Raw genomic sequence first — 23,978 nt, 5'->3', positions numbered from 1 at the left:
TGATCTTTGCCATCACAGTTCTAATCCGCATCCTTGATACGTTGCAGTTCTGGACATATCGTGAGAATTCAAAGCAACTGCATCATGGCACTTCGGGCAAGTGTCTGGCCATAAGTGAGGCCAAAGACAAACTTCTCATGGAGGAATGTAATGCGTCTTTGGCCCGTCAGCAGTGGATGCTGGAGAACTATGATGGCTCAAAGTTGTGAGGCTACTTTTATGCGAAAGGCAACATCCTTGTGCCTACTTCGCAGCGACATCGACGACTGGGAGCATAGCGACAGACGAAGTGACACGAAATGATGAAGTAAATGGATTAGAGGATTCCCCCCCTTGAAGAAAACTTGTGCAATAAGCTAGGAAATGAAACTTGAGATGGGGAAAAAGCGTAGCAGCCTCGAAAACATCAAATAAAGAAACAATAATTTGCCATGTTTGAAGCTCTGAATGCGCTCTAAAAAAAAAAAAAAAAAAAAAAAACAAAACAGATTATCCCCTATAACATATGTGTTTATATAGTTACACTTCCACATACACACACATCCATATACCTATATACATACATATGTAATATTTATTATAATTTCCAAAACGAAATAATTTTAAGGACACACACAAACCCCACTACAAGGACGACTGTTGTACAGTAGCTATAAGATTTTCTACTACGCTGAGTCTACAAATTTCGCTAGAAATTCTAGACTTAGTTTTTTTAAGCTAAGGAAATTTAGATATAGATAAATATCAGCCAAGCCAAGGACCATGTCCCTGGCAAAATTAAAGTCGTAGCGCAATTTTTGCATTTACTTTGTAAATTTTAGCACAATTTTGATCCCATATCCGATGAAATATGATAATGAACTTTTGTGTGTGTTTTTTTGGCCCGGTCAATGGGAAACTGAAACATATTTAATTCTATTGGCTTTGCAAAAGCCGCGTTCCAAATACATAAATGTATGATTTTAGCCCATAAGCTAATTAGTAAATAAGTATTAGAAGATGGAAAGCATTTGGTGATAGCCCCTCCAACTTGAGGCCCCGCAGCATTCCTAAAAAAGAAACAGAGGGAGAGAATAAAAGGAAAAATATAGGTCCAAAAACCTTGATTTTATTTATTGAACTTATTTCGAAAAGAAAAACAACAACTAAAAAAAGCCAATGCCAAATTATTTAATAGATCTATCTAAATATGTCTTTTTGTGTATTTTGTTTGTTTTTATACTTATGACAATGATAACATATCGTGTATATTTATTCGAAAATGCCAGCTTGTGTAGTAGACAGTTAAATATCAGTTTCTAGACTTGAAAAAATAAAAAAAGGGATATATAATTAATCATATTAAAATAATGCAATAGTGCCTTCTACTAATTACTTAAAGACACACACACACACACACACACACACATTCAGCAATTTAGAAATGTTTAGAAATAATGCATTTCAAGGTTTATCAAGTAGTTTTAGTTTATAGGTCTCAAAGAATACATAATTAAGAGAAATTCAAAAAGCGACTGTAAATAATCGTACTGTCAACAAAAATCATATCACATTTATGCTAGCATGTAAATACTGATGAGGAATTCAAATGATTGCATGCAAATATTACGATAACTACAATAACCAACATTGTTTTAACAAGTAATCCATTTGATTTGCATTTTTTTGCACAGCAAATGAAACCAACAGCCATAGAAATGGTCAGAAAAATGTTTAAAAAATTTGCTTTTTGTTTTTTTAGACTTAAATCATAACAAATTATTTGCTTGCAAAAGCATCGTGTAGTAATTTAAGCAATTACACAAAATGTACAAGGAGACATGAAAATAAAGTTACAAAATATAATATAAAATATATAATATAAAATTATTGTTGGTTTTATTTTTCAGATATTTAGTTTGCAAAACTTTACAGATTTCTGCCTTGCAGTTTTGAACTCTTAACGGCTGTTCAGACAATCGCCTCAGTGGCGCCTCTGGTAAAACTTTGTATTTCGATAAGGTTATCGATAACTTTTCATGTTGTTTCCATTTATGCAGCATACTTTCAGGCATTGCGGGTTTTTATTTCGTTTTAAATTCGTAACATATCAATGCATTGATTTTGTTGATTATTTTAATTTGTGTCCTTTATTAGTTCATATTTTTGTTGTCCTATGTTTGGCGTTTCATGCTTTGTAATAATTCTTACATAAGTAAAAAAAAATTACAGTTGCATTGCTAAACTACTGCTGTGTCTTTTAAATGATGTGTAGCCTCACAATTTCGAACTATCATAGTTCGATAACGCCCACTGATGACGCTCTAAGGATTCATCGCATTTCTCCATTGAAACCAAGCCGTTGTCTGCACTCTTGGCCAGACATGTCTTGTGGGTGACATGATACAGGAGTTTGGAGCCCTCATTATATTTCCACAACTGCAAGGAGAATGAAGTCACTTACCATATTGGGTAATGGATAGAGAAATAACTCACCTGATTATCTATTGGACTGGTACATGGAATAAATCTCACTGTTTTGCCATCATAGACCATACATTTGTCATCTCGTCTTATTTGACCACTTTTCTCCAACAGCCAATACTAAAAAAGGAAAATAGTCGAATAGTACAATATTCGAAAACTAATTAATTGCTGAATACTCCAAAGTTGCCAAGTTTTTGGCAGGCTACAAAATCGCATAACGAATTACATAATAATGTAATATTAAATGAAATGCCAAAGCTGCTTTGCTGTCGGTATTTGTGTGTGTGTATGTGTCCATGTGGGTGGCAGACTGCCTGTATGTGTGTGTATTCACTTGTGTTTGTGCCTCGGTCTGGGTTATGTCTGCGCGTCATCCCGTCATGATTATTTATAATTTAAGCCACGTTGGCCATTGCCATCTGGCCAGACTCTCCTGCTCTCTGCTCCTGTTCTGTCTCTGCTCTGCAACAGAGCCTGACCGAGCGGCCATTTTGTTGTGTCTCCATTTCCGTTTTCCGCTGCCTGCCTTGACCCATTCTTATTTTGTTTATAATAACAATGATTCTACGCCCGACGATGCCAGAGCATGGCAATTGTGCAACATTTTGTTGCCAGTGCTGCTAGCACATTCATTATTCCATTGTTGCCATTTGTTAAAAGGATCTTAAAGGAAGTGGCCAAAGAGAATCAAATCAAAGGCGAAACCCCATTAAGTCTGAATGATAAAGGCATTAATACAGCTTCAAAATGTAAAGTTCAACTAACGAAAAATAATAATTTTATTAGAAAGTGGTAAACCATTTAGATTCATACTAATGTGTGGGTCGTGGACCATAGTTTTAGACATTTCCCTCTTCACGAAGAACCCTATGAGACAATTCACAGTTGAAGGACACGGCGTTTCCGTTTTTTTTTTATGTCATCTTCCTTCTGTATTTTTCCCCTCTATTTGTTTCTGAATTTGCCCCCCTCCTTTTTCCTCAGACCTTTCTGAACGTGATGCATTTTTAATTATGTTTTGTTTTTTTTTTTTTTTTCTAATGAATTTTTTTCCCACCTTTATCTCTTAGTTTTTTATCTTTCACATGCGAAAGTAGTTTTCCTTTTATAAACTTTTTTTCATTTTGTTGGTGTGTTTTTGAGCTCTGAACAAATTTTACTGCTGGTTGTGCACAATAACATATTTTTGCTTCATTTTTGAAAGAAGGGTATCATAATTTTCTCATAAGCTTGGCTTACATCTGGGTTCACATGGACTTCTGGGATCGAAAGACGATTCACTATTCCTGCCGAGATATGGAGCTATTTTAAATGTTGAAAACGTATTGGATATTAATATACGATTTGTTAAGTTTCTCCTTCGTAAGGGCATTTAAACTCCGGTGAGGGCGAATTCAACCCATTCCTTTTTCTCCGTGTTTTTCAGAGCGTGTTCTTATGTGGTAAAAAAATTCGTTTATTATATGTAGCTTGTCCACTGGTTGAGCTCCACACACCGCCTCCATCCTTTAGCCCTGATCCCAGCATCCTTTCGATTCTTTTGACACAAGCAGCGCGAATGCTGATGCTTTCCTTTTCCCTCCTATGACTCACATGCAAATTTTACGATGTGCGAAATTAAAATTTGCGTGCAAAAAAGCGAGCAGAACGCCACGCCCCCTACACCCTTCCCTTTACTTTGTGTGGCAACATAAAAACGCCCAAACGTTTGTATCGTCCCCTCCTTTAAACTCCCTTCATTCGTCTCGCTATGCTCAAATGTTGATTATTTTATCCCAGCCGCATTTCCGAGTGCAAACAAACATTTGGCGGAATCCTTTTTTGTTTCCACAACGCGTTTCTAGTTGGTAAAAGAGGTTGGAATGGCAGGATGGGTCGAGTGGTGTCGGAGGGGAGAGGGAGGGAACACTAGGTTGGGGCACGGTGTTGTCTGTGCTTGGCGATTTCTGTAGGAGCAGAACGAGGTCAACACTTTCACATTTAATGTGAAATACACAATATATCCTGTATGTCTGTGTATCTATGTGTGTGTGAGTGTGTTTTTGTCTCTGTATGTGTGAGCCGTGTAAAGAGTCCTTTTGTGTGTTGCAGTTCATTTGTATGGGGTTTGTTGTTGTTGTTGCTTAGTTGTCGGAATGCTTGTTATTAAATGTTTCCAGCACAAAAATTGTCATATTTCGTTTGAGTTGTTGTTGTTGTTAGTTATTGTTGTTGATGCACTTGGTTTAACAAATGTTTCCAGATTTGTTTTAAAAGTATCTGGAAAATTAAACTGCATCATCAACAACAACAACAGCAACAACAGAATGAACCAAATGATTTATCGTTTGCTTGATATTTTATTTATGATGGCAATTTAATTAATATTTTGGCGACAAGGCGTAAATCTCTGAATGGCCAATGAAAAATCAAGCATTTGTGTGTCTATATGCAACAGGGTGTTCTTTTGGGAGGAATGCATCGTCATGCCTTGTAGTACTTTTAATCTTACAATTAGATCTCTAGAATCAATGACTATGTATGCCTCTCAAAATGAAACCCTTTATGTGTAAAACTGTAAAATTGTCAATGCACTAAGGACACAATTTGTTGGCCATGTGATGTACGTGATCCAAAAACTTACATCTTAGTAACAAGTTAACGTTAAAATGTGTTAATCAGGACAATGTACAAGATTTACCTGATAATCGCCGTGTGCGTGGCAGTGAAGTAAATTTATTACTTCAGAATTCGTTCCTGGTGCGCTTAAGCAATATTTACCATTATTAGCTAAATTTTTGATCTAACGTAGACAATCGTTTTTTGAATTAAGATTTCATTTGGGTTTAAAATTACAATATAAACCACTTACCTCGCCCCGTGCTACCGCCTCGTTAGGAACAAGAAGTTCTGGATAAACATTATCCAAATACCATTTGAAACTTTTGCATTGCAATTCCTCCCTAAAATGGCGAGAAAACAGATTAAATTGTTGAGATAGATTGGAATTATCTTCAATTACCTTAATTTCTTGCGATCTGAGACATCACCTGCAAGGCTTTTATTACCGCCACTTCGTTCATAATAAAATTTATCATAATCATCCAGCCAGACCTCAGCCAAACGCGCCATATTGCCTTCTATCATCATCGCCCTAGAACTAGGCCACTGTAAGAGTATATAGAAGTCGAAGGCTAATAAAGACGTTTATATAGTGAGTGATCGATGAGAATATATGGCTAGCACCGATTCTAATTATGTCAGTGACTCGTTCTAAGGCTAATTATTCTTCTCTTACTCTTACTCTTACTTGCTAGTGTGTTTGTTTTGTCTGCTGAGGCATGTGTGTTCGTACTTGAGCCCACAGCTATAGTCTTATCAGTGGTTTGAGTGGTCTTAATTCTTATTTCAATAAGAAGACCCTTTAATTTATAGAAAATCTCATGAAACTTAAAGACCCCTAACTTATGCTACGTCTCCATCAAACTGCCAAATTAGTGGCGCACAGTGTAATTGGAGAAACGAAGAGGAAGGAGGAAAAAGTGGAAGGGAAAGTGAGGGCTGTCCATGTTTATGTTATATGTAGCTATCACGTCTCGCCCCCTTCACCACTCTATGACTTTCAGGCTCCATATGCTGGTATGTGGCTGGCATGTGCGACATGTACACAGAAAGCGGCTTCGGTTCTTGAATGTAGAATGGTCGGTGCATGGTTGGTGGTGGTTTAGGGAGAACCACATTGGCCCACAGTTGACCAAACACGAATCTCAACTGGTAGAGGCTGCTGGTCCTGCCTCAGGGCTCATACACGCACACATATAATCCAACACGTGACGTTATGGAAGAGTTTTAAATTGTTCCTCTGCCCCCCAACCAACATGACCCACACGTTTCTCTCTATTCACCCAGTTGGTGGTGGGCGTTAATGAGGAGGCAAGTGTATAAATATTAGTTTTGCTTTTGGATCACAGTGTGTTAAAGTAATTTCGGTAGAATAGGGCTAAACAATGTGATTATTTTGCATTTACGAATTAATAATTTTAATTCAAAGCAATTTTTACCTCATATGGAGAGTCGTCGCGGAATATATGACCCACATGGGAGCAGGGTATAATCTCCAAAACGCCGCCACACATCCATGTCTTAAAGGATAGTTCTAAATTATCCCCGCCCCAGATATTAAATCCAGGATCGTAAGTACCCACGCGCCTAAAGAATTCAAGATCTATGGCAAAGAGGCCACCCGCTATGGTCGGCGTTTGAAGTGGCTCTGCAGGGTTCTGAAACAAAAGAAATTAATATTAGAGAAGTTAGAAATTTTAACTCTTACCGGACAATTTTGCAAGGGATACAAACTAAGGTGAGTCCTTGGACGACCATTTAATTTAACTAATTGATACTGAAGTGTTGGTCCGACAATAATACAACAAAGTGTGTCCCCTTAATGGCCACTCAGCAATAACAACAATTGCTGTGGCACCTAAGTAAACTGTATATTCGTTTTTGCCGAGTTGAAAGGTCGTCTTGTCGGTCCACAGCTGCCTTTTTGGTTACTTTCAACAGCTTGGCAAAAACATTCGAGGCCACATTTTATTTACTACTACAATTTGCTCGCTTTCCCTGTATTTCTCTTCCTTTGAGTCCCATTCTCCATCTCTATCCCTCTTTCTCTGTCACGGTGCCCGTTTGTCTCTATATCCATCTCTATTTTGTGGTAATTGAATACTTTGTCTACCAAGTCTCAGGACTCGTTTCTCTGCTTTCTTCTATTCATCTTGTGGCATAAATTTTGTGCATTTAATTGGTGAATTGCATTTTATTTCCATTGCAATTTAATTACTTCTTTTAATTTCTATTTTTTATGTTTGTTTATGCAAGTGGACAAACAAAAGCAAGAGCAGTAGCAGCTGCTGCAGATAAAGGACTTTACAAAATAATTAAAAATAAATAAAAAGCAACAAAATGGAGAACTACATTTTAATTTGCTGTTTAATGAAATATAAATTGAATGCAAATAAATTGTATATACATATATACATATAAATGATTAAATTTCAGTAAATGTCGTAAATTAACATGAAACAACTACTGAATACCCTTCAATACATCTTTTATACAATAACCCATCTGAACGTCGCAAACGTCTGACCATATTTATAGGACCCTCTCTTAGGTTGTGTGCTCTTAAAATAATGACATTATAAAATTTATGGCCAAAGGAAAAAGCAAAATAAATCAACCGAAGACACAATGTAGCAAGGGAATATCTTTATGTCTTATGGAATTTTTGATTCGGTTTGCCTTCAAATAAAACCAAAACAATTGAAACTCTCGGAGACTCTCGAATGTGTGCCCATATTTTAAGGCAAGAAACAACAAGAAGATGTCAGTTTAAGAAATTGTGTCATGGCTTGGAAACGTCCCTGAAAACATTAAGAACGAAATGGATCAGCAGATAGATGAGGAACTTCTGCTAGCCGCTGGCAAATTCACAGTGTGACATTTAATAAACGCTTCCAGCCTGTAAAAACACTGCGAAAACATGGTCAAGAGGCGGAGAAAGAGGAAAACAAAGACGGACAACAGGGTAGGCAAATATGCGAAACATTTGGAGCACAAACAGAGAGTGAGTGAATGAAGGAAACATGCGAGCGGCGTTTCTTTTTTTTCGCCGGAAGTGACAGAACAAATAGCAAAAGTGAAAAGCTTGCTGGAGAGAACGAGAGAGAAAGAGAAAAAATTGGGAGAAGAACTTCATGCATGTGTGTGTGTCAGTGTGTAAAAGGATTTTATTGTTATAGTTGCATTTGTTTTTTGTCGCTCTTTTTCCCCGTTTACTCCCACCGGAAATGGAAGTAAAAGGCAGAAATACAAAAATATAAGTTTCGCTTTTTTGGGTAAATAAACTGAGATGAAATAAAAAGCAGCAGCGCTATGAATAAATAAAATAAATTCATACAAACCGAAAAAACCGAAACGAATAAAATAAATAAGCAGAGTTGTGCGTCGACTCACTCGGCACAGAGCAAATAATATGGGATAACCTTTTACCTTTCGGCATCAGCTCATGCTCCCACATAATATATACACGGAGTGGAGCTTAAATGAATTAAAAAGTGAGTTAATACACATACGATTACTTATTCATTCCATCGATGCGCAATCTTAAAAACGTTAAGGAGGTTTGCCCAAAAAAGTATGCTATAAAGAATCAGACAACCTATTAGGATGGGATTAGTAAGCCTCTTCATTGCTTCGAAATGATTTCTTGATTTCATAAGCGGGTTTACCTAGTCACTGTCGCTCTAAAAAAGATGATTCATGTGAATCAATTCAATTTTCCAGTCAACAAATCCTTACTTTGTTTGCAGACGCTCGAGATGGCAGCATCAACAGTAACTGCCTCGCATAGCTCGTGCCGTGCAAGGACACATTTTGAGCCTATTAAGATATCTAAATAAATCTTAAGGCATTTATAATGGTTACAAAGGGGCTTCTCTCTTGTGCGTGTGTGTGTGACACATATTAAGCTGAAAAATGAATGGCCATTTGGCGGCCAAAGGAATTCATCAACTTCAGAAGAAAACCAAAAGGGAGAGGGACGAAAGGAGAGCTTAAACCTTGAGCAAGTCGACCGCAAATTAAACAGGCGAAACCCAAAGAGGGTTCGGTTTAAAGTCCCAAGTCATGGCATGTAAATAATGTGCTAACCTGCGGCTGCCAGCAAGGCGCCTTCCAGTACCACCTCCGACACCACCGACACCTCGACCCCTCACTCTAGACATTAACATCAAATAAAACAGTCACGTAAAGCGGCAGGAGGCAACCGCAGCCAAAGGAAAATATGCCCAGGAATATCGCAGAAGTCAGGGCGCGGATGTGGACGGAGTATAGAAATCGGACAGATGTGGAACGGGAATGGAAATGGGTAGCGACATCAACTGTCGACGACCAAGGGATTCTTTCCCACTTCTCGCAGTAAGGGGCCTCTCAGGGAAATGAATAACCATTGCAAATGTTGATAAAACTAAAAGAAATACTTAAAACTTAAACAGGCACCGACAGTGATAATACCCTTCCAACCACTCCTGATTATGAGACCTTTTTGGCCTATGTCATATTTTGTGACGATTTTGGAGATCCTTGTCTATCATTTGCTATCCTTTAAGTAACTCATACACAGCAACAAAATAATGTATGGAAAAGTAAAAGAGACATTTTCTTCAGTCGGAAGGAAGAAGAAAAACACGCTGCTTGACATAATGCCAAGTTGACTTTGACAAGTCCTACCAGACACGCCTGCTCTTATGCCTCTCCTCCTCCTTCAACCCTCCCACACGCACTCACATGGATCCTAGCTTGAGTGGTAAAGTGGCGGCTCAGCGGGACATCTTGAGGGTTTTCCTTACTACGCTTTTGATATTTGCATATTTGAGTCAAGCGCCAAAAGTCGCAATCTTTCTCAAAGTTAATAGTTCAAGGAATACTTGGGAGATATCGCCATATATGTATAAGTAGGACGTATGTAGAGGATGCAGTCAGGACACTTATTTCTTGGTTTTTTAAGACGCAGTTTGGCTTATTGCTCGAGTGGTTGCAGGCGGATGAATGGATGGATAAAAGTGAGGAGTATCTCTCGCTCTCTTAACCCGCTTAGTAAACCTTAAACCAAACGCTACTTAAAAGCATATTTAAATGTTTAATGTAGCATGCCCACACACCTTCCCACTCACATCCACAGACACCCCACTGACACCCACATACACAGCAAAAATGTTAGTTGAAATGTAAAAGTAAAAATTAGCATAAAAAGTTGTTCGTTGCTTTGCTGATTTTGCTTTGATTACCAGTTCAGTGGACCGTTAGCGAGTGCTTAACGGAGAATCCAGGCATAGGGCCCTCCTGTCTCTCCGACTGTCTATCTGGGCAATGCAGAGGGGGTGGCAGATGGGCCAGATGAGCCCCCTCGACTTACTCACCTCTGTTGTGGCATAAAACGCAGCAGAGATTTTCATGTGCTCGTGCAACAAAAAACAAACAAAATAGGAGAAACAAAAAACTTTACACTTTTTCCATTCTCCGCTTGGTCCAGACCCAAAGCGCAATAAAAGTAAAGTGCAACTCTGTGTATTAAGCAGTCAAATCCGCGGGTAAAACTATTAAACTGTATGAAAATTAAAAGAAAATGGCCGGGCTGCTCCCTCTTCTGCTCTCGCTGATGGCATGGGTCTCCTAAACAACTAGACTTTCTTCCTCTTGAAATGAGTCTGAATTATAAAATGACGGAACAACCTCGACGGAACACGTACCAGAAATATGGAGGAGACCAAGGACATTTACATGCTTATTAAATCTGCCGCCAAGTTAAGGCCGAGGCGGTAAGTAAGCACATTTTGTCTCAAATTCAACTACAGCGAGAAACTTTTGTAAAATGTTAAGCATATTTCAAGGACCAGAGTTCCTCGCCCTTCCATCTCTTCCAGTGCCTAGACATTACATAATTATCCCAACAGCATTACGAGTGAGGTAGATTGTAATGCAATCACCAAAACGAGGGAAACTTAGGGCACGTGTGCCTTTAGCCTTGGCCACTCTGTCCACTCCGTTGGAGCTTGATGAAAATGTAATTTTTGGTTATGCGAAACGCGCACTCAATTTGCATGGCCCTAGGACACAGGACACCAAGAGAGACCATAGAGCGCGGTAGATGAAAAGGTAACAAAAACTTCCTCTAAGTACGTGCCTATTTCTAGTTGATGACGGAAAACATACAAACATTATCCCAGAAATGGTTCATAATTTTGAAATCGGAGGAGTTTTTAAAGGACCTCTCAGTTTCACACTTCTAACACAATTTCTTCATTCCCATTTATCACACTTTTCCCTAAGTCATGGAAAATTCCCTCTTGCCATTCATTTTGGTAGTGTAAATGAGGCTTAAGACATATTTCACAAAATGCTATGCAAATGATGTCCAGTTCGGTTCGGTTTAACTGGCAATTTGCTACCCTTTTCCTGTCCGAATATTATGCCGCCAGCTGGCAGAACAAATGTGCCATGGACATGGACATGTGAAATGGCAGTGGCTGTTTCAGTGGCAATGGCAGTGGCTGTTGAAGCAGATCATTCTCCTGGTGGCTGTGGAAATATGCAATGGAAACTAATTAATAATGACGTCCTGCAGGCAAACTGTGTCGGGCAGAAAACGGGACCGAGGGGGAAAACCTCGAAAAGTGGCTGCTGTTGCACTTTGAAACAAATAAAATCGATCAATAGGCAAGTATATAGAGTCACAGTCATCTATCTGGGAGCTGAATGCCGTCATTATGCCATGGATACCATCATAATGCTGTTGTCTACCATGCACGAGATACTCTCCTATCGGTTGCGAAAATTGCTTAAAAATGAGCCAACAAATTCTGACAGTTGATGGATGGGCTTGAAAATTGGGAGCCATACACACACACAGTAGCTCCTTCTTCTCCACTTGCCCCTCATCATAATGTTTTAGCCGTTGTTGTCCTCTTTCAGTTGACTACGAAAGGATGACGAGGATGGCGACAATGTGAAGGAGCAGCAGGACACGAGGATGCTTTAAAAATTTCATATCAATTTTTAGTGCTGTTGCTTTTCCTTATTTCCATAGTTATTTTTCATGCATTTTTACTACATAAACACAGAGAAACACACACACACACACACAGTCGGGAGTGTCCTCAGGCCCAGACCAAGAGCCAGACCCTACTTCCTGTTGCTAGAGCTTGTGCTGGGTTTTTTGGGTTTGTTTTGTATTTTGCTTTTTCTCTCAGTGTGCTGTGCATTTTTACGAGCACTTTTTAATAAATCATGCACCACGTAAGCTGACTTTCATATACAGGATACATTTCCCTCACTCTCTCTCTCTGTCTCTCTCTCTGTCTCCTCGTCTCTCTTTCTCTCTGTATGTCTGTGCAACTTTACGCTTTAGAGAAATTGGTTTGCCAGAATATACCAACATTGCAGAATGAAATAAAATTATTGCAGCTGTTGGGCGAGCAACTGGTGGCCATATTGCGTGTATCCAGCGTGTGTCCAGCAAATAATAATCAAAATATTGAACAGCCCAAGCAATCGAGTAAGCCCAAGTGATGATAATAATAACTCGTACCAAATTGATCTTTACAATCACAACAGCTGGGCCAGTCAATCGTCGAGCATGTACTATACTCCGCGTTCCATATTGCCGGGTGAGTTGGTCATACGAAAGATTTGCTGCCTGCGGGAAGAGCGAGTACCGACAATTTGCGAGAGGGCCAGTGCAAAGGCTGTATTTCATTATATTGGTATCGTTAAGGAATTTCGCATCGAGATGAAGACACTTGATGAAATAAAGACTGGCGATGATTCACAATGCTTTTATATGCCATCCCACAACACAATATCGCCAAAGAGAGGAATAGCAGTTAATCTAAGCAAAAGCGACATCAACAGCAAATCAGAAACCGCTGACACTGCTACCACCATCATTTTGGAAAAGGCCAATGAACTGCGTTGCACTTCATTTTGCAAATTGCGTGAAAATCCAAATGTTCTAATCCAACAATTGCATCCAAAGTCAACGATGCTCCCCTTCTTCATCAATAGTATGGCCCATGGTGGTGGTCCATATAAATTGTCTAGTTCCACTTCAATACGTAGAAAATATAGTAAGACTGGTGTGGCTACTGCCTTTGATCCAACAACCAGTTTGCCATCTGTTCATAATCGTTTATCAGTTAGTCCGCAGACTTTTAAATTCAGTCAATTGCAGACGGCCGTGGATTCTGGAGTCCTTCAATCGCTGCCTATGAATCGCCGACGCCGGCCTCCGGCTTGTCAAGTGGGGCCCTGTGGCCGCAGGGATCTGGAGCCCAAAGTCCGTATGTTTAAAACCGTTGCCGTTGGCATTATACAAATCGCCGTATTTCTTGTACTTATTATGGCTCTGACCTATCCGGATATACGTTGTTGATCATCCATCACGAAAGCAAAACAAAAACTTCGTACCAAGCAGAGGTTGCGTGAGTGATTTCAATATGTTTCTGTCCTGGGATGGCAAAACCAATTTGAATTTAAATAACTATTAATAAAACTGTTGTGGCCTTGTTTTTGTTAAGATAAATCCAAAGAGGATCAATTAGTTTTCAACTGACTAAATAGGCAGGTAAATAATTTAACTTAAATTATGATTTACTTACTTTTCGACGCTTTATCTCACGTTTGGGAATCGGAATCCAATAAAACTCTAAATTCCAATCGAAAGCACCCACAACGTCGTTAGAGCCAACATAGTTGTATTGCAAAGTCTTATGGTCAATCATATCAATAGTGGGAGAAGCCACAGTATTTCGATTCCGGGCAATCCGATCCAGCAATGGTTCCAGCCAGCCTGCAATAACAATAGCGAAACAAAGCTGAAAATTGTTGTCCATCCCATTCTTTTCCAGTCCATCCCATTCCATCTATCTTTCGGGTATTAACACTTGGCAACTTTTCCTCAATTCGCGGCTTTTCTTTTCATCATCAGCAAAACTCAATAAAGAAAATTGATTGTGTGCTTTTGTCTTTTATTTTTCCTGTTTATTGCAAGGAAACAAAAAGGCGCATAGAAGTTGTCTCACCGAATTAGGTATACCACACACCAGTAAAGAAAATATTTCAATTTTATTTAACAAATGTCTTTCCACATGCTTTTTACAAGCATATCTTAGCCAACGGCCAACTTCGGCCTTATGGAAAAACGTTTATATGCATAACTCGACTATTTTTTGTTCGATTTTGATCAAATTTGCTGGATATTAGTATCAAATTAAAGTGTGCCAAATTTGATTGCATAAAGTGGAAAATACGGGAGATAATCGAGTTTTTTCAAATTACGGGGGTGAAAAGGGGCGTGGCAAAATCATTACACATACATAATGTGCGCATTTACTATGCAAATATACATACCAAATATATGGTGTCTCTAGCTAGAATAATTTTTGAGATAAACGCTTTTATTAAACAGCGGTGGCGGAAAGGGGCGTGGCAAAAATTTGAAATAAACTCGATCACTTTACATACTACACGAGTCAACATACCAAATTTGGTGGCTCTAGCTTTTACAGTCTTCGAGATCTAGGTGTTCATACGGACAGACAGACAAACAGACGGACGGACGGAAAGACGGACAAGGCTAGATCGACTTGGCTGTTGATCCTGATCAAGGATATATATACTTTATGGGGTCGGAGAAGCTTCCTTCTGCCTTTAATATACCAAGTTTTGAACTATAAATCTCATAAACTTGCCGCACTTTTATAACCTACGTGTCCAGAAATGAAATAAAATGGTTAAATTTGCTTTGTTATGGTCAAAAGATGCAAATTGCCCTCATCTCATTCAGCCACACCTTACTTCGTTATGTATTTACCTTCTGTGCATTCGCAATGCGAATCCAAAAAGGTAACAACCGGCGAATCAGCATATTTCATTCCCAAAAGTCGAGCACGGACTAGTCCTTCACGTTTTGCTACTCTTACAAGTTGCACCTTAGGATACGAAGAGAAATATTCCTTCAGCTGTATCTTGAGATGAGCTGAAACATAAAGATTTGGTCTAATAATATATTCCAATTCTCGATCTACGAATGGAACTTACGCATGTTACTGTAGTCATCCACTAGAATCACTTTACCAATCAGATGTTCTGGTGAGCGTGCGAGAACAGAGTGAACAGTTCGCAATAATGTCGACCAAGCCTCGTTGTGGAAGCATATAATTACATCTGTTTTGGGCAGATTGGTTAAATAACGAGCTGTATCCTTGCACCAGGCATCGCGTGCGTCAGGAAGTTTGCGGTGCACGGATATCAAATCGGAGGCATATTGATTAAATGCATTCTTGGTCCAGCCATCCTCAACAGCTTTTTTCATGGCATCTGTCATGTTCGTGGGCAATTCAACTGGTTTTCCCATTTCCCCAGGACTGTCCTCAAGTTCCGAAAATTTTTCAATTAAATCTGTAATAACAAAAATAGAAAAATGCTGTATAAAGTTGATTTGCTTCAAAATTTTCTAAAATAAGATGCTTTGTTGTGTGTGAAATTTACGACATTTACATTCGCTCCCTTTTCCGTTCTCCTATCCATTTCTTGCTTAGATAAATCTGAATGCATTTGACAAGAAAAGCTGTCATCATCAGCGTCACCGTCAGCATCCCTGCTTGGTTATGAAAAATGGCTCGCCTTTTGCAAATTTGCTCAGGCAACAACGGTGCGTATGTGTGTTGTGTGTAGAAGTTGTCTCCCTATCTCTGTCTCTGTTTACTTCCTTAGAGCATGTCCTTCGTGCGCATTGTATTATTTTGTTATTTGCATTCGCATGGAAATATGAATTCTACTCCTGTTCCTGTTCACTGTACACTCAACTAAGCTTGCTTCTGCTTTTTATGCGATTTGTCAAACATAAGTGACACTTATTGGGCATGTGTGTGTCCCCAAGGAACACCGTACCTGCACATTGGGGTCATCAAATCTCTCAAATGAAAAATGAAACAGTATTTGATTTACTAAACATGCAAAACGTTTCAATTACCACAATCATTTTGATTTTAATAATATTCAAAAACCTTGATGGAAAATTTTTATTATGGCTTTTTAGCCATAAAAGGTTTTGAAATAAAAACAGGACAAGAAGGGAAGGCGAAATGGAGAGAAAAGAAAAAGAGAGATGTCGTGGCATTATGCTGCAAATGTTGACCAAGAATCGCAACTAGCCCAGCCAATCGGCCATTCAGTTACCCAGAGAAACATCAAACCATTAAAATGGTCAAGGCTGGGTCGGATCAGGAAAGTTGGTGGGTAGCTTGATTCAATAATCTATCCAATCAAATTTTTATTTCGAGAGGACATTTTATTTTTCTTATTTTAAAACTTATGCTTGAGCATTGAGATTTATACAGAAAACCTTTTAGGAATTCAATTCGATTATCTCAATATTTTACAACTCGTACGTAGATTTCGTTTTTCCCCATTCAATGTGTTTTGTAACTGCTCCAAGTTCAAAAGCTCTTCTGTTCCACGCTGCGTAAGCGTTATGTTCCAAAGAAACAGGAGAGTTTATCGACATTTGGGACCAAATTCGAATAGCACAGAGGGAACTCTGAAATAGGGAAGAGCACCAAAGGGGGCGAAAAATAGACAATAATAGCGACAAGCGCTCGAGGGACACGCCTGAGCGTGACAGGAAGCTATAAATGTAGAAACAGGCGGAAGCCCAGTAGGAGCAGGAATACGGAGGGGAGGCGAAAGGTAGGGTAGGTGCGCCGCATGACAAATGTCCGGGTGAGTCTGAGTGTGTCTATGTGTGTATTCCAGTGTGCTGCCGAGCCACATAACGCATAAAAGTAACATAATATGCCAAAGTAGCGTTATTTTGCAAAATGAATGAGGTTAGGGAGAGGATTGGCCACGCCCCCTCCCACCTTCGTCCCCACCTTCGCTTTATGAACATGGGCCAAGGGATTAGCATTGATTAAAAGGGAAATGAAACAATGCCAGAGGCACACAAATCAATCTGCTTGAACCAAAATTGGGCTGTGGAACAAAGATGGGGCGTGGCATTTGCATTGTATGGACAAAATCATTATCGCTGTAGTGTCACACACATAGCGAGAGAGAGGGACTCACGCACACCCATGTCAGTGAAATCTGGTCAAAAGCAAGAAAAAAACACAAAAGCCTGCGATCAAGATAGCAAACGAACGTATTAAAGACATGGCCAAGAGGCAGATTTCTGAGCACTGGGCACTGGAACAGGGAACTTGATGCGTGCGCACGATAAACGTTGTGTTGGCCACGTCTTTTTTGGTGGTAACGCGCCCCAAGGCCAGGGCCAATGCCAATAAGTACAACAACACTAATTACCAGCTATGAACACACAGGCCACAAGATTCAGACTTTGCCAGAGACACAAGAGACCGATGACCGGCACAGTGGACTCCCATGCTTATAAGAGAGCAAATTTCATCATAAAACTTTCCAAGCTTCACTCATTTCAATTATCATTGCATTTCGCTTCACTGTGCAGTGAACCCGTAAGTACATCTCGTGTGTCTGGGCCATATGCGTGTTGGTAAACGTTGTAGGCTTGCACACAATTTTGACGCCAAAGGGCAGTTGCTGCTGCTGCGGCCCAAGATGGAAAAGGATCAGAATGGTCCAACTTGTAGCTTTGCCACCTCGATGATGACGATGGCGATGGGGAGGCTGCTGTGGAGCCAAGAGATGCAAACATGATATGCGAAATTGCAAATACGTGCATTGTCCAAGCACCAGAGAGATGAGGGATGAGTCAAGTCAAGACGAGAGACGATGAGTGGTACGAGGAGTACAGGGAGGAGACTTCTGACCACATGCTGATGCAATCTTAAATGCTTGTTCCACATGCCAAGCAATAGATGAAGAAGCAAGACCCAACATATGTATCTACATACATACAGGAAGCTGCATCCAATTCTCTTACCCTTTCCCCCCTCGAAGACATGGCTGGTTGAAGCTTGACTCGCTTCATTGATTTGCCTGGGCCCCGAGACAAGTCAAGTGTCCATTGAGTAAAAGAAACCTCAAGAAGTGATCCATACCGACCTCTTTCCTCGCCACACCACATTTCTTGATTAGTAAGAAACAATTTTCTCATTTTTTTCATATGCTTAATGCGAATGCCTCAACTGACATAGAGGAATGAGCAGGAATTGGTCTCTCTATCTATCAGAGTAGCCCGCTTCTACACACCCCACACACGCTTCCACACTTTTATCTCCCTACTTCTGATCTAGCATTGAAAATGTTGTTTGGCAACAATTGCAAGTTGTTAAGTGCTCCAGTGTTGTTAGTATTTGCCGTTGGCATCTTCGACATTGTTGTAAAACTTGTTAGAAATTTTCTTTAAGGCGTAAAGGCAAATGTTAGGCGAAAGAAAGGGAGAAAGAGACAGAGAGGGGAGAAAAAGTGTGACAGCAAGCATGAGAAGACTAGTAAGAAGGACGAGGTGATTGTGAGGGAGGAAGAAAGAGGAAAGCAATATGTGTTATTATCCCCGTTTGGTTTCGTTTTTTGCTTTTTCTCTTTCTCTATCTCCCCATCGATATTTCACATCCCCTTATCCTCCGCCAGCTCCTTTTCTACTGGTTCGGGTGACCCAAAATGCATCTTTAAAGCAGAATTTAGGTGTGGACCGGCTTAGTGACAAGGTGGGGCGACGGGCGGTATGAAGATGTGCTGCGTGTGCATTGAATTGATGGGAATTAGTTGCGAGCGATTGCGTGGAAATGAAGTGCAAAAGCGCAGAATGGGAAAAGAACAACAAAAAAATAGGGGGAAATGTAAAAGAGATTTTCCAATGCTGATAACAGATAGTAAGGAGAAGAGAAGCAGACTAAACAGCTTAAAAAGATTGCAAAGAGGTAAGTGTTGGATAGGCTGGGTTGAGGAATGGAAATATATGTGCCCCTGTTTTCAATACAAATGCGAATTATTTTATTTGCCTGTTTTTACTTACCAACTTCTCTGTTTTTTGATTCCAAAGTTAAATGCTTGGGCATGCGTGATGGTGTCCCAGCATCTTTAATTATAAAAGCCTCATCTTGATACAGTTCATCCGATTCAGTGCCATTTCTTAGGGACATGGGAAACGCATTATCGAAGAAGTAGTCATCTTCTGGATCGAAATAATCATCCAAATCATCTTTGAAGACGAATAATCCAATACAAAACCAAATGGCCATAATTATGACTACCCATTTTACAATTGTTTTCAAGCGTCGGCGACAGATGTAGGACATTTGGAAAAACTTCTTTAGCAACTTTTTTGTTGAACGTTTTATGCCTAAAATGTTCTAAGTGCATATACCACCTTTTGTTCGATTTATCTGACGTTGTATCTTAGTTAGCGGCATCCACGTGGGTCGCATACAGAGCGTATACTCAATATTAACCAATATTGTGGTTTTGCAATGACTTACGGATTGCTAAATTTGACCAGTACCTCATAAATTAGTTTCTATTCATTCTTTGACGTACACCAATTTTACGTAGTCGTTTTAGGAAAATTATGACCAATTAACAACCAACACAACAAAAGTTTTACAACTGCAATTTCTATAACAAAATAAATTATTATGAGTCGTTGAATTTTACAGTCTTGGCGAATTACTAAATTCACGCTACTTTAGTAGTACGTGACAAATAAAATTAAAGCAGTCTTTTTTTAATTAGTTGCAAATAGTTGAAATAGGATAAATTAGTTTAATAAAAAAATACATGTCATTCCTCATGGTTAAAGAGCTGTTGAGATCTGAGTGGGTAAATTTTTCCTTCGTATTACATTTCTTCTCATCTGTCAAATTAAAACAAACTAGCCACTGCAGTTTCTTCTTTAATTCAATTACTGAAACTCACTTAAATATGAGCATTTTGAAAGATCCAGCAACGGTAGGCTGGTATATATGAATAAACCACCGGACCTGTTCTGCCACACTTATAGCCCCAAGATACCACTCCGTAGAGTTTGTTATCCACAGTCAATGGACCACCAGAATCTCCATGACAACTGGCCGCCCTGCCAGCTGACTTTCCTGCACAAATGTTGCGCTTCGTAATGTACGGATATTTTTTATTTCTACATTCCTTTTCACTCCATATGGGAACATCGGCGTATCTCAGAAAGCTTTCCCTATCTTTATAATGATTGATAGCACCATATCCACTTATTGTTGCTGTTTTATCTTCTGGGTACTCAGAATCTGCATCGGCCAACAAAATCGTTTGCACTGTGCCACCCAAGGGAACTGGTTTACTTAGCCGAACCAAGGAAATATCAAAATCGGGTTGATAAGGACTATGCAGTGGATGGTTGATTAACTGAGCAACACTGAACCGATTTTTTCTAGAATCACCTAAATCGTTGCTGCCTACAATAACATCCATCTGGCTGGGATGTGCACCAATTGTGCAATGAGCAGCAGTAAGTACCATAGTCTCTGAAATTAAAGAACCGCCACAAGACTGTTCTTCTTCCTTTATCAAGGTCACATGATAGGGAATCTGCCCTGGTGCAGCAATTTGCCCACCAATGGTCCGAACTCCTTTACCAGCAGTAGAGATGAAGATGGTGTCTGATAGAATAAGTAACAGGCAAACTCTTTTAGCCGACCACATTATAGGAGATGACTTTACGTGGATAATCCACCTTTTATACACTCCACAGCTTTCCTAGACCTAACATCAAAGAAAAAGCCGAGACCAAACGATTAAACCATGAACCACATAGAATGGGTAAATTGAAATTTCAAATTGACAAAAATTAAACATTTTTAGATTAATTCCAACTTCATACTTAATTTCCAGATTGCCAACCAATCAAAAACATAAGGGGTATTTTGATTTTACTTTTACAGATCTATTGAAAGTATTCAATTAAACTAAAAACAATTTTTTATCTGTAGTGAGGAACACGAATTCAAAGAACCAAATAGAAAAGAAAAATGTATATTTAAAATGTAAATTTAATTGAAATTTTTCAATCCGCTTTGTATATAGGGGCTGCCTCTTGTGTGCTATACACTGCGTATACGCAATAATACCCCACGAGCTTAATGTTTAAACTAAGTGGTTTAAAAGTTGTTCTATTATCTATTCTCTGAGGTGAAGATGCGGATCAGATATGCTTATAATTATTAATCGGTTTCCAGGAAACACATTTTCTTCCTTGGCAAGAAAACCGTCAAAGTTATTTCACTATTTAATTCACAGTTACACACAAATATTTATCCTCCTAAAATGAATTAAACTACTCATTGTAGATTTTGCATTTAACTAAAACTTTTCACCTAAATATGTACATTTTGAAAGATCCAGCAACGAATGGCTGATAAGCTGGGCAACATTGAACCAATTTTCATTGGGTATACTCAAGGCGTTGCCGTCTACAATAACATCCATCTGACTAGGCTGTAATCCCTATGTGCAATGCGTAGTGGTAAGCACCATAGTCTCTGAGATTAAAAGATGGCCACAAACGTGTCTTTGATTTTCTTTGGTTTTCTTTTCGTCTTCTTTGTAAAATGGTAGCCGGCTCTTAGCCAATGTGCATGATAATTAATTAAAATGGCTGTAAATGGCTCGTAATATATATCTGCCCATACGTTAAAATGTGTCACAGTTAAGGCGAATTTTAAAAGCATGTGACAACTGGGAAAATACTTTTTGAAAAAGTTAATGTTAATTCTATTGACAGTTTTAACTTAAATATGAGAATTTTCATATATCCACGAACGAAAAGCAGGCACATAAGAATAAACGATTGGACCTGGCGTGCCACATTGATATCCCCACGATACAACTCCATAGAGTCTGTCACCAACAGTTAATGGTCCTCCAGAATCTCCTTGACAATTGCCCACTCTGCCAGACGTTCCTGCGCAAATGTTGCGCTTCGTGATGGCACTAAATTTTTTATGACAATCCTCTTCACTCCATATAGGAACATGGGCGTATCTCAGAAAGCTTTGCTTGTCATAATGATGATTTATGGCACCATATCCACTAACAGTTGCTGTTCTACCAGCTGGGTATTTGGCATCGGAATCAGCCAACAGAATCTTTTGCACTAGGCCACCTAATCGAACTGGTCTACTCAACCGGATCAGGCCAATGTCGAAATCGAGCATCTGATGTATGTACTGAGGATGGTTGATGAACTGTGCGATTTGGTACCAATCGTTATTAGCAAGCATAAAATCATTGCCGCCTACAATAGCTTCCATCTGGTTAGGCTGTAGACCCCATATGCAATGGGCAGCGGTAAGCACTATGGTCTCTGAGATCAAAGAACCACCACAAACCTGTCGTTGATCCTCTATCAAGACCACTTGATAGGGAATCTGCCCTGGAGCAGCAATTTGCCCGCCAATGGTGCGTAACATACTTTTATTGAAAGCAGCATCAGAGAAGAGTCTCTTATCTATTACAACAAGAAAAAGAAAAAGGGCAAGAACAACTCTCTTAGTCGACAACATCTCGCCCGATGACTTGGGTAGAGAATGGCACTTGTTTAGATATTACAACTTTAGTTAACCCATAATTTAGAGAAAGGCAAAACCAAACGATTAAACTGTGATCCATATAAAATGTTCATTTTTTTTAATGTTGAAATGGAGACTCAGAGGAAAACGAACTACAGAAACTTAAAAACTACTACAATTGTAGTGCAAAAAAAAAATGTAAGTTTTAAATATTAAAAATAAAAAAGAAGTTTCATTATGAAAGCATGCATTAAAAATTTTTTTGCTTCTATATATTTACGATTTGAAGCTTGTGCATTGCCAAATAAGACCTTTAAAATGGCTACAAGTTTTTGCTTAGGCGATCATTTTAATAGAAAGATTGTTAGACTAGAAGAGTTCGATTTGTACTTTTTACCTTATCAGTGCGGGTTATAAATAAAAACCGTGTTGTTTGCTTCCCAACTCATCCCTATTCTAGCCGCCGCTTGGCTGGCACGCGTTACGTATACGCAATTTTAACCGGTGTATTCCTACATATATACAAATTGAAAATTCGAATTTAACTGCTAAAAAGTGAAGTTAAAACTACACAAGCGTTTTTCTCCACGAGGTGCTTCTGCTGATAGGACAGAATCACAGAAAGATAGTTTTCATCTTCAAAAGAGATTACATCTCTGGCAGATCATCTGCCACAACTGTTTTCTTTTTTTTTTTTTTTGGTTTTAATATCTATCTTCTCTTTTGTTTCTGTTAGAAGTTTTGTCATAAAATCCCTTTTGCGATTTACCTTCATCTGGGCATTTTAATAAATCTAAGAGCGACGACATTAAAGAAGACCATTCGGTAACGGGACAGCAGTTTGTAAAAATTGTCCTGCACGACCGCAATACCCCCCAAAGACGACATCAGCAAAGAAGAAGCAATAGCTTCTGGGAATGCCCAGAACGAACAAGAATCAGGTATTGCTAAGGCAATGAGGCGACCTTACGAGCAATAGCTAACTGATTTTCAATTTATTATTGTTTTCACCTACTTCTAACTTAAATTATATTATTTATGAATTATAAATTCTTCAAACTGGATTTATGGATTATGAGTTGAATTAAAATGGTTACAATTCTTGTGCCGAACATTGTGAACTTTGGTTTTATTCCAAAAATTTTTCTTTTTCCGGACATACCGAAAATGCATAACCTGATCTATCCACTGACGGTGGTAAGGCACAGCTTGATAAACGGTTGGATGATGTGGTTCGCCACAGGTATCAGGTCCCAAAAAATATACGCCAATGAGAATGCGATTCGCAACCAATCCGCCACCGGAATCTGCATAGCATGGATCGTTTCGTCCATCGCCACCTCCTGCACAAATCATGCCGTGGTCCGTTATTACGTTATTAAAAGTTGAGCAATTATATTGGTCCCATAATGGAAGATATGCATATTTTAGACATTCTTGTTGAGTATGATGTGC

The 23,978-nt window shown here is 39.1% G+C and overlaps 3 protein-coding genes and 2 long non-coding RNA genes across 8 annotated transcripts in view; 3 read left to right on the top strand and 2 right to left on the bottom strand.

Annotated features, from left to right (window-relative positions):
• The window catches only part of LOC137577601 (putative polypeptide N-acetylgalactosaminyltransferase 9), a 61,464-nt gene extending 59,598 nt beyond the window's left edge, over nucleotides 1-1,866 (top strand). For all 4 annotated transcript variants that reach the window (XM_068291115.1, XM_068291113.1, XM_068291112.1 and 1 more), the window contains one exon: nucleotides 48-1,866. In XM_068291115.1, the coding sequence (XP_068147216.1) occupies nucleotides 48-209 (162 nt within the window). In that variant the 3' untranslated portion in view covers nucleotides 210-1,866. The remainder of the gene's footprint in view (nucleotides 1-47) is intronic.
• LOC137577602 (putative polypeptide N-acetylgalactosaminyltransferase 9) lies at nucleotides 1,857-19,559 on the bottom strand. Its single transcript, XM_068291116.1, has 10 exons — nucleotides 19,001-19,559; nucleotides 15,103-15,462; nucleotides 14,876-15,040; nucleotides 13,662-13,852; nucleotides 6,507-6,725; nucleotides 5,468-5,613; nucleotides 5,318-5,408; nucleotides 5,147-5,248; nucleotides 2,476-2,583; nucleotides 1,857-2,418 (listed from the first exon to the last, which is right to left on the bottom strand). Exons 1-10 carry the CDS (start codon nucleotides 19,281-19,283, stop codon nucleotides 2,257-2,259), a joined length of 1,827 nt encoding a protein of 608 aa, XP_068147217.1. The 5' UTR covers nucleotides 19,284-19,559; the 3' UTR covers nucleotides 1,857-2,256.
• LOC137577604 (uncharacterized) lies at nucleotides 12,282-13,892 on the top strand. Its single transcript, XR_011032436.1, has 3 exons — nucleotides 12,282-12,559; nucleotides 12,619-13,627; nucleotides 13,727-13,892. It is a non-coding gene; the product is annotated as an uncharacterized lncRNA (long non-coding RNA).
• A 709-nt stretch (nucleotides 19,560-20,268) lies between the features above and the next one.
• Nucleotides 20,269-20,983, top strand: LOC137577605 (uncharacterized). Its single transcript, XR_011032437.1, has 3 exons — nucleotides 20,269-20,464; nucleotides 20,528-20,775; nucleotides 20,848-20,983. It is a non-coding gene; the product is annotated as an uncharacterized lncRNA (long non-coding RNA).
• Nucleotides 20,984-21,743: 760 nt separating this feature from the next.
• Nucleotides 21,744-22,517, bottom strand: LOC137577954 (trypsin-2-like). The gene has a single exon (XM_068291557.1). The coding sequence runs from the start codon at nucleotides 22,515-22,517 to the stop codon at nucleotides 21,744-21,746; it is 774 nt and encodes a 257-aa protein (XP_068147658.1).
• Nucleotides 22,518-23,978: the final 1,461 nt, after the last annotated feature.

The sequence above is a fragment of the Drosophila tropicalis genome, unplaced genomic scaffold (genome assembly GCF_018151085.1).
Source record: "Drosophila tropicalis isolate 14030-0801.00 unplaced genomic scaffold, ASM1815108v1 contig_593, whole genome shotgun sequence".
Taxonomy (NCBI): Eukaryota; Metazoa; Arthropoda; class Insecta; order Diptera; family Drosophilidae; genus Drosophila; species Drosophila tropicalis.
The sequence above is the reverse complement of the archived record's forward strand: the minus strand, read 5'-3'. Positions and strand labels throughout refer to the sequence as shown.

Coding starts and splice junctions, on each gene's coding strand:
- LOC137577602 (XM_068291116.1), bottom strand. CDS start 19,283: ATGTCCTACATCTGTCGCCGACGCTTGAAAACAATTGTAAAATGGGTA. Junction 15,463..19,000: donor ATCAAAAAACAGAGAAGTTG/GTAAGTAAAAAC, acceptor TTGTTATTACAG/ATTTAATTGAAAAATTTTCG. Junction 2,584..5,146: donor ACGCACACGGCGATTATCAG/GTAAATCTTGTA, acceptor TTCCTTTTTTAG/TATTGGCTGTTGGAGAAAAG.
- LOC137577954 (XM_068291557.1), bottom strand. CDS start 22,517: ATGTTGTCGACTAAGAGAGTTGTTCTTGCCCTTTTTCTTTTTCTTGTT.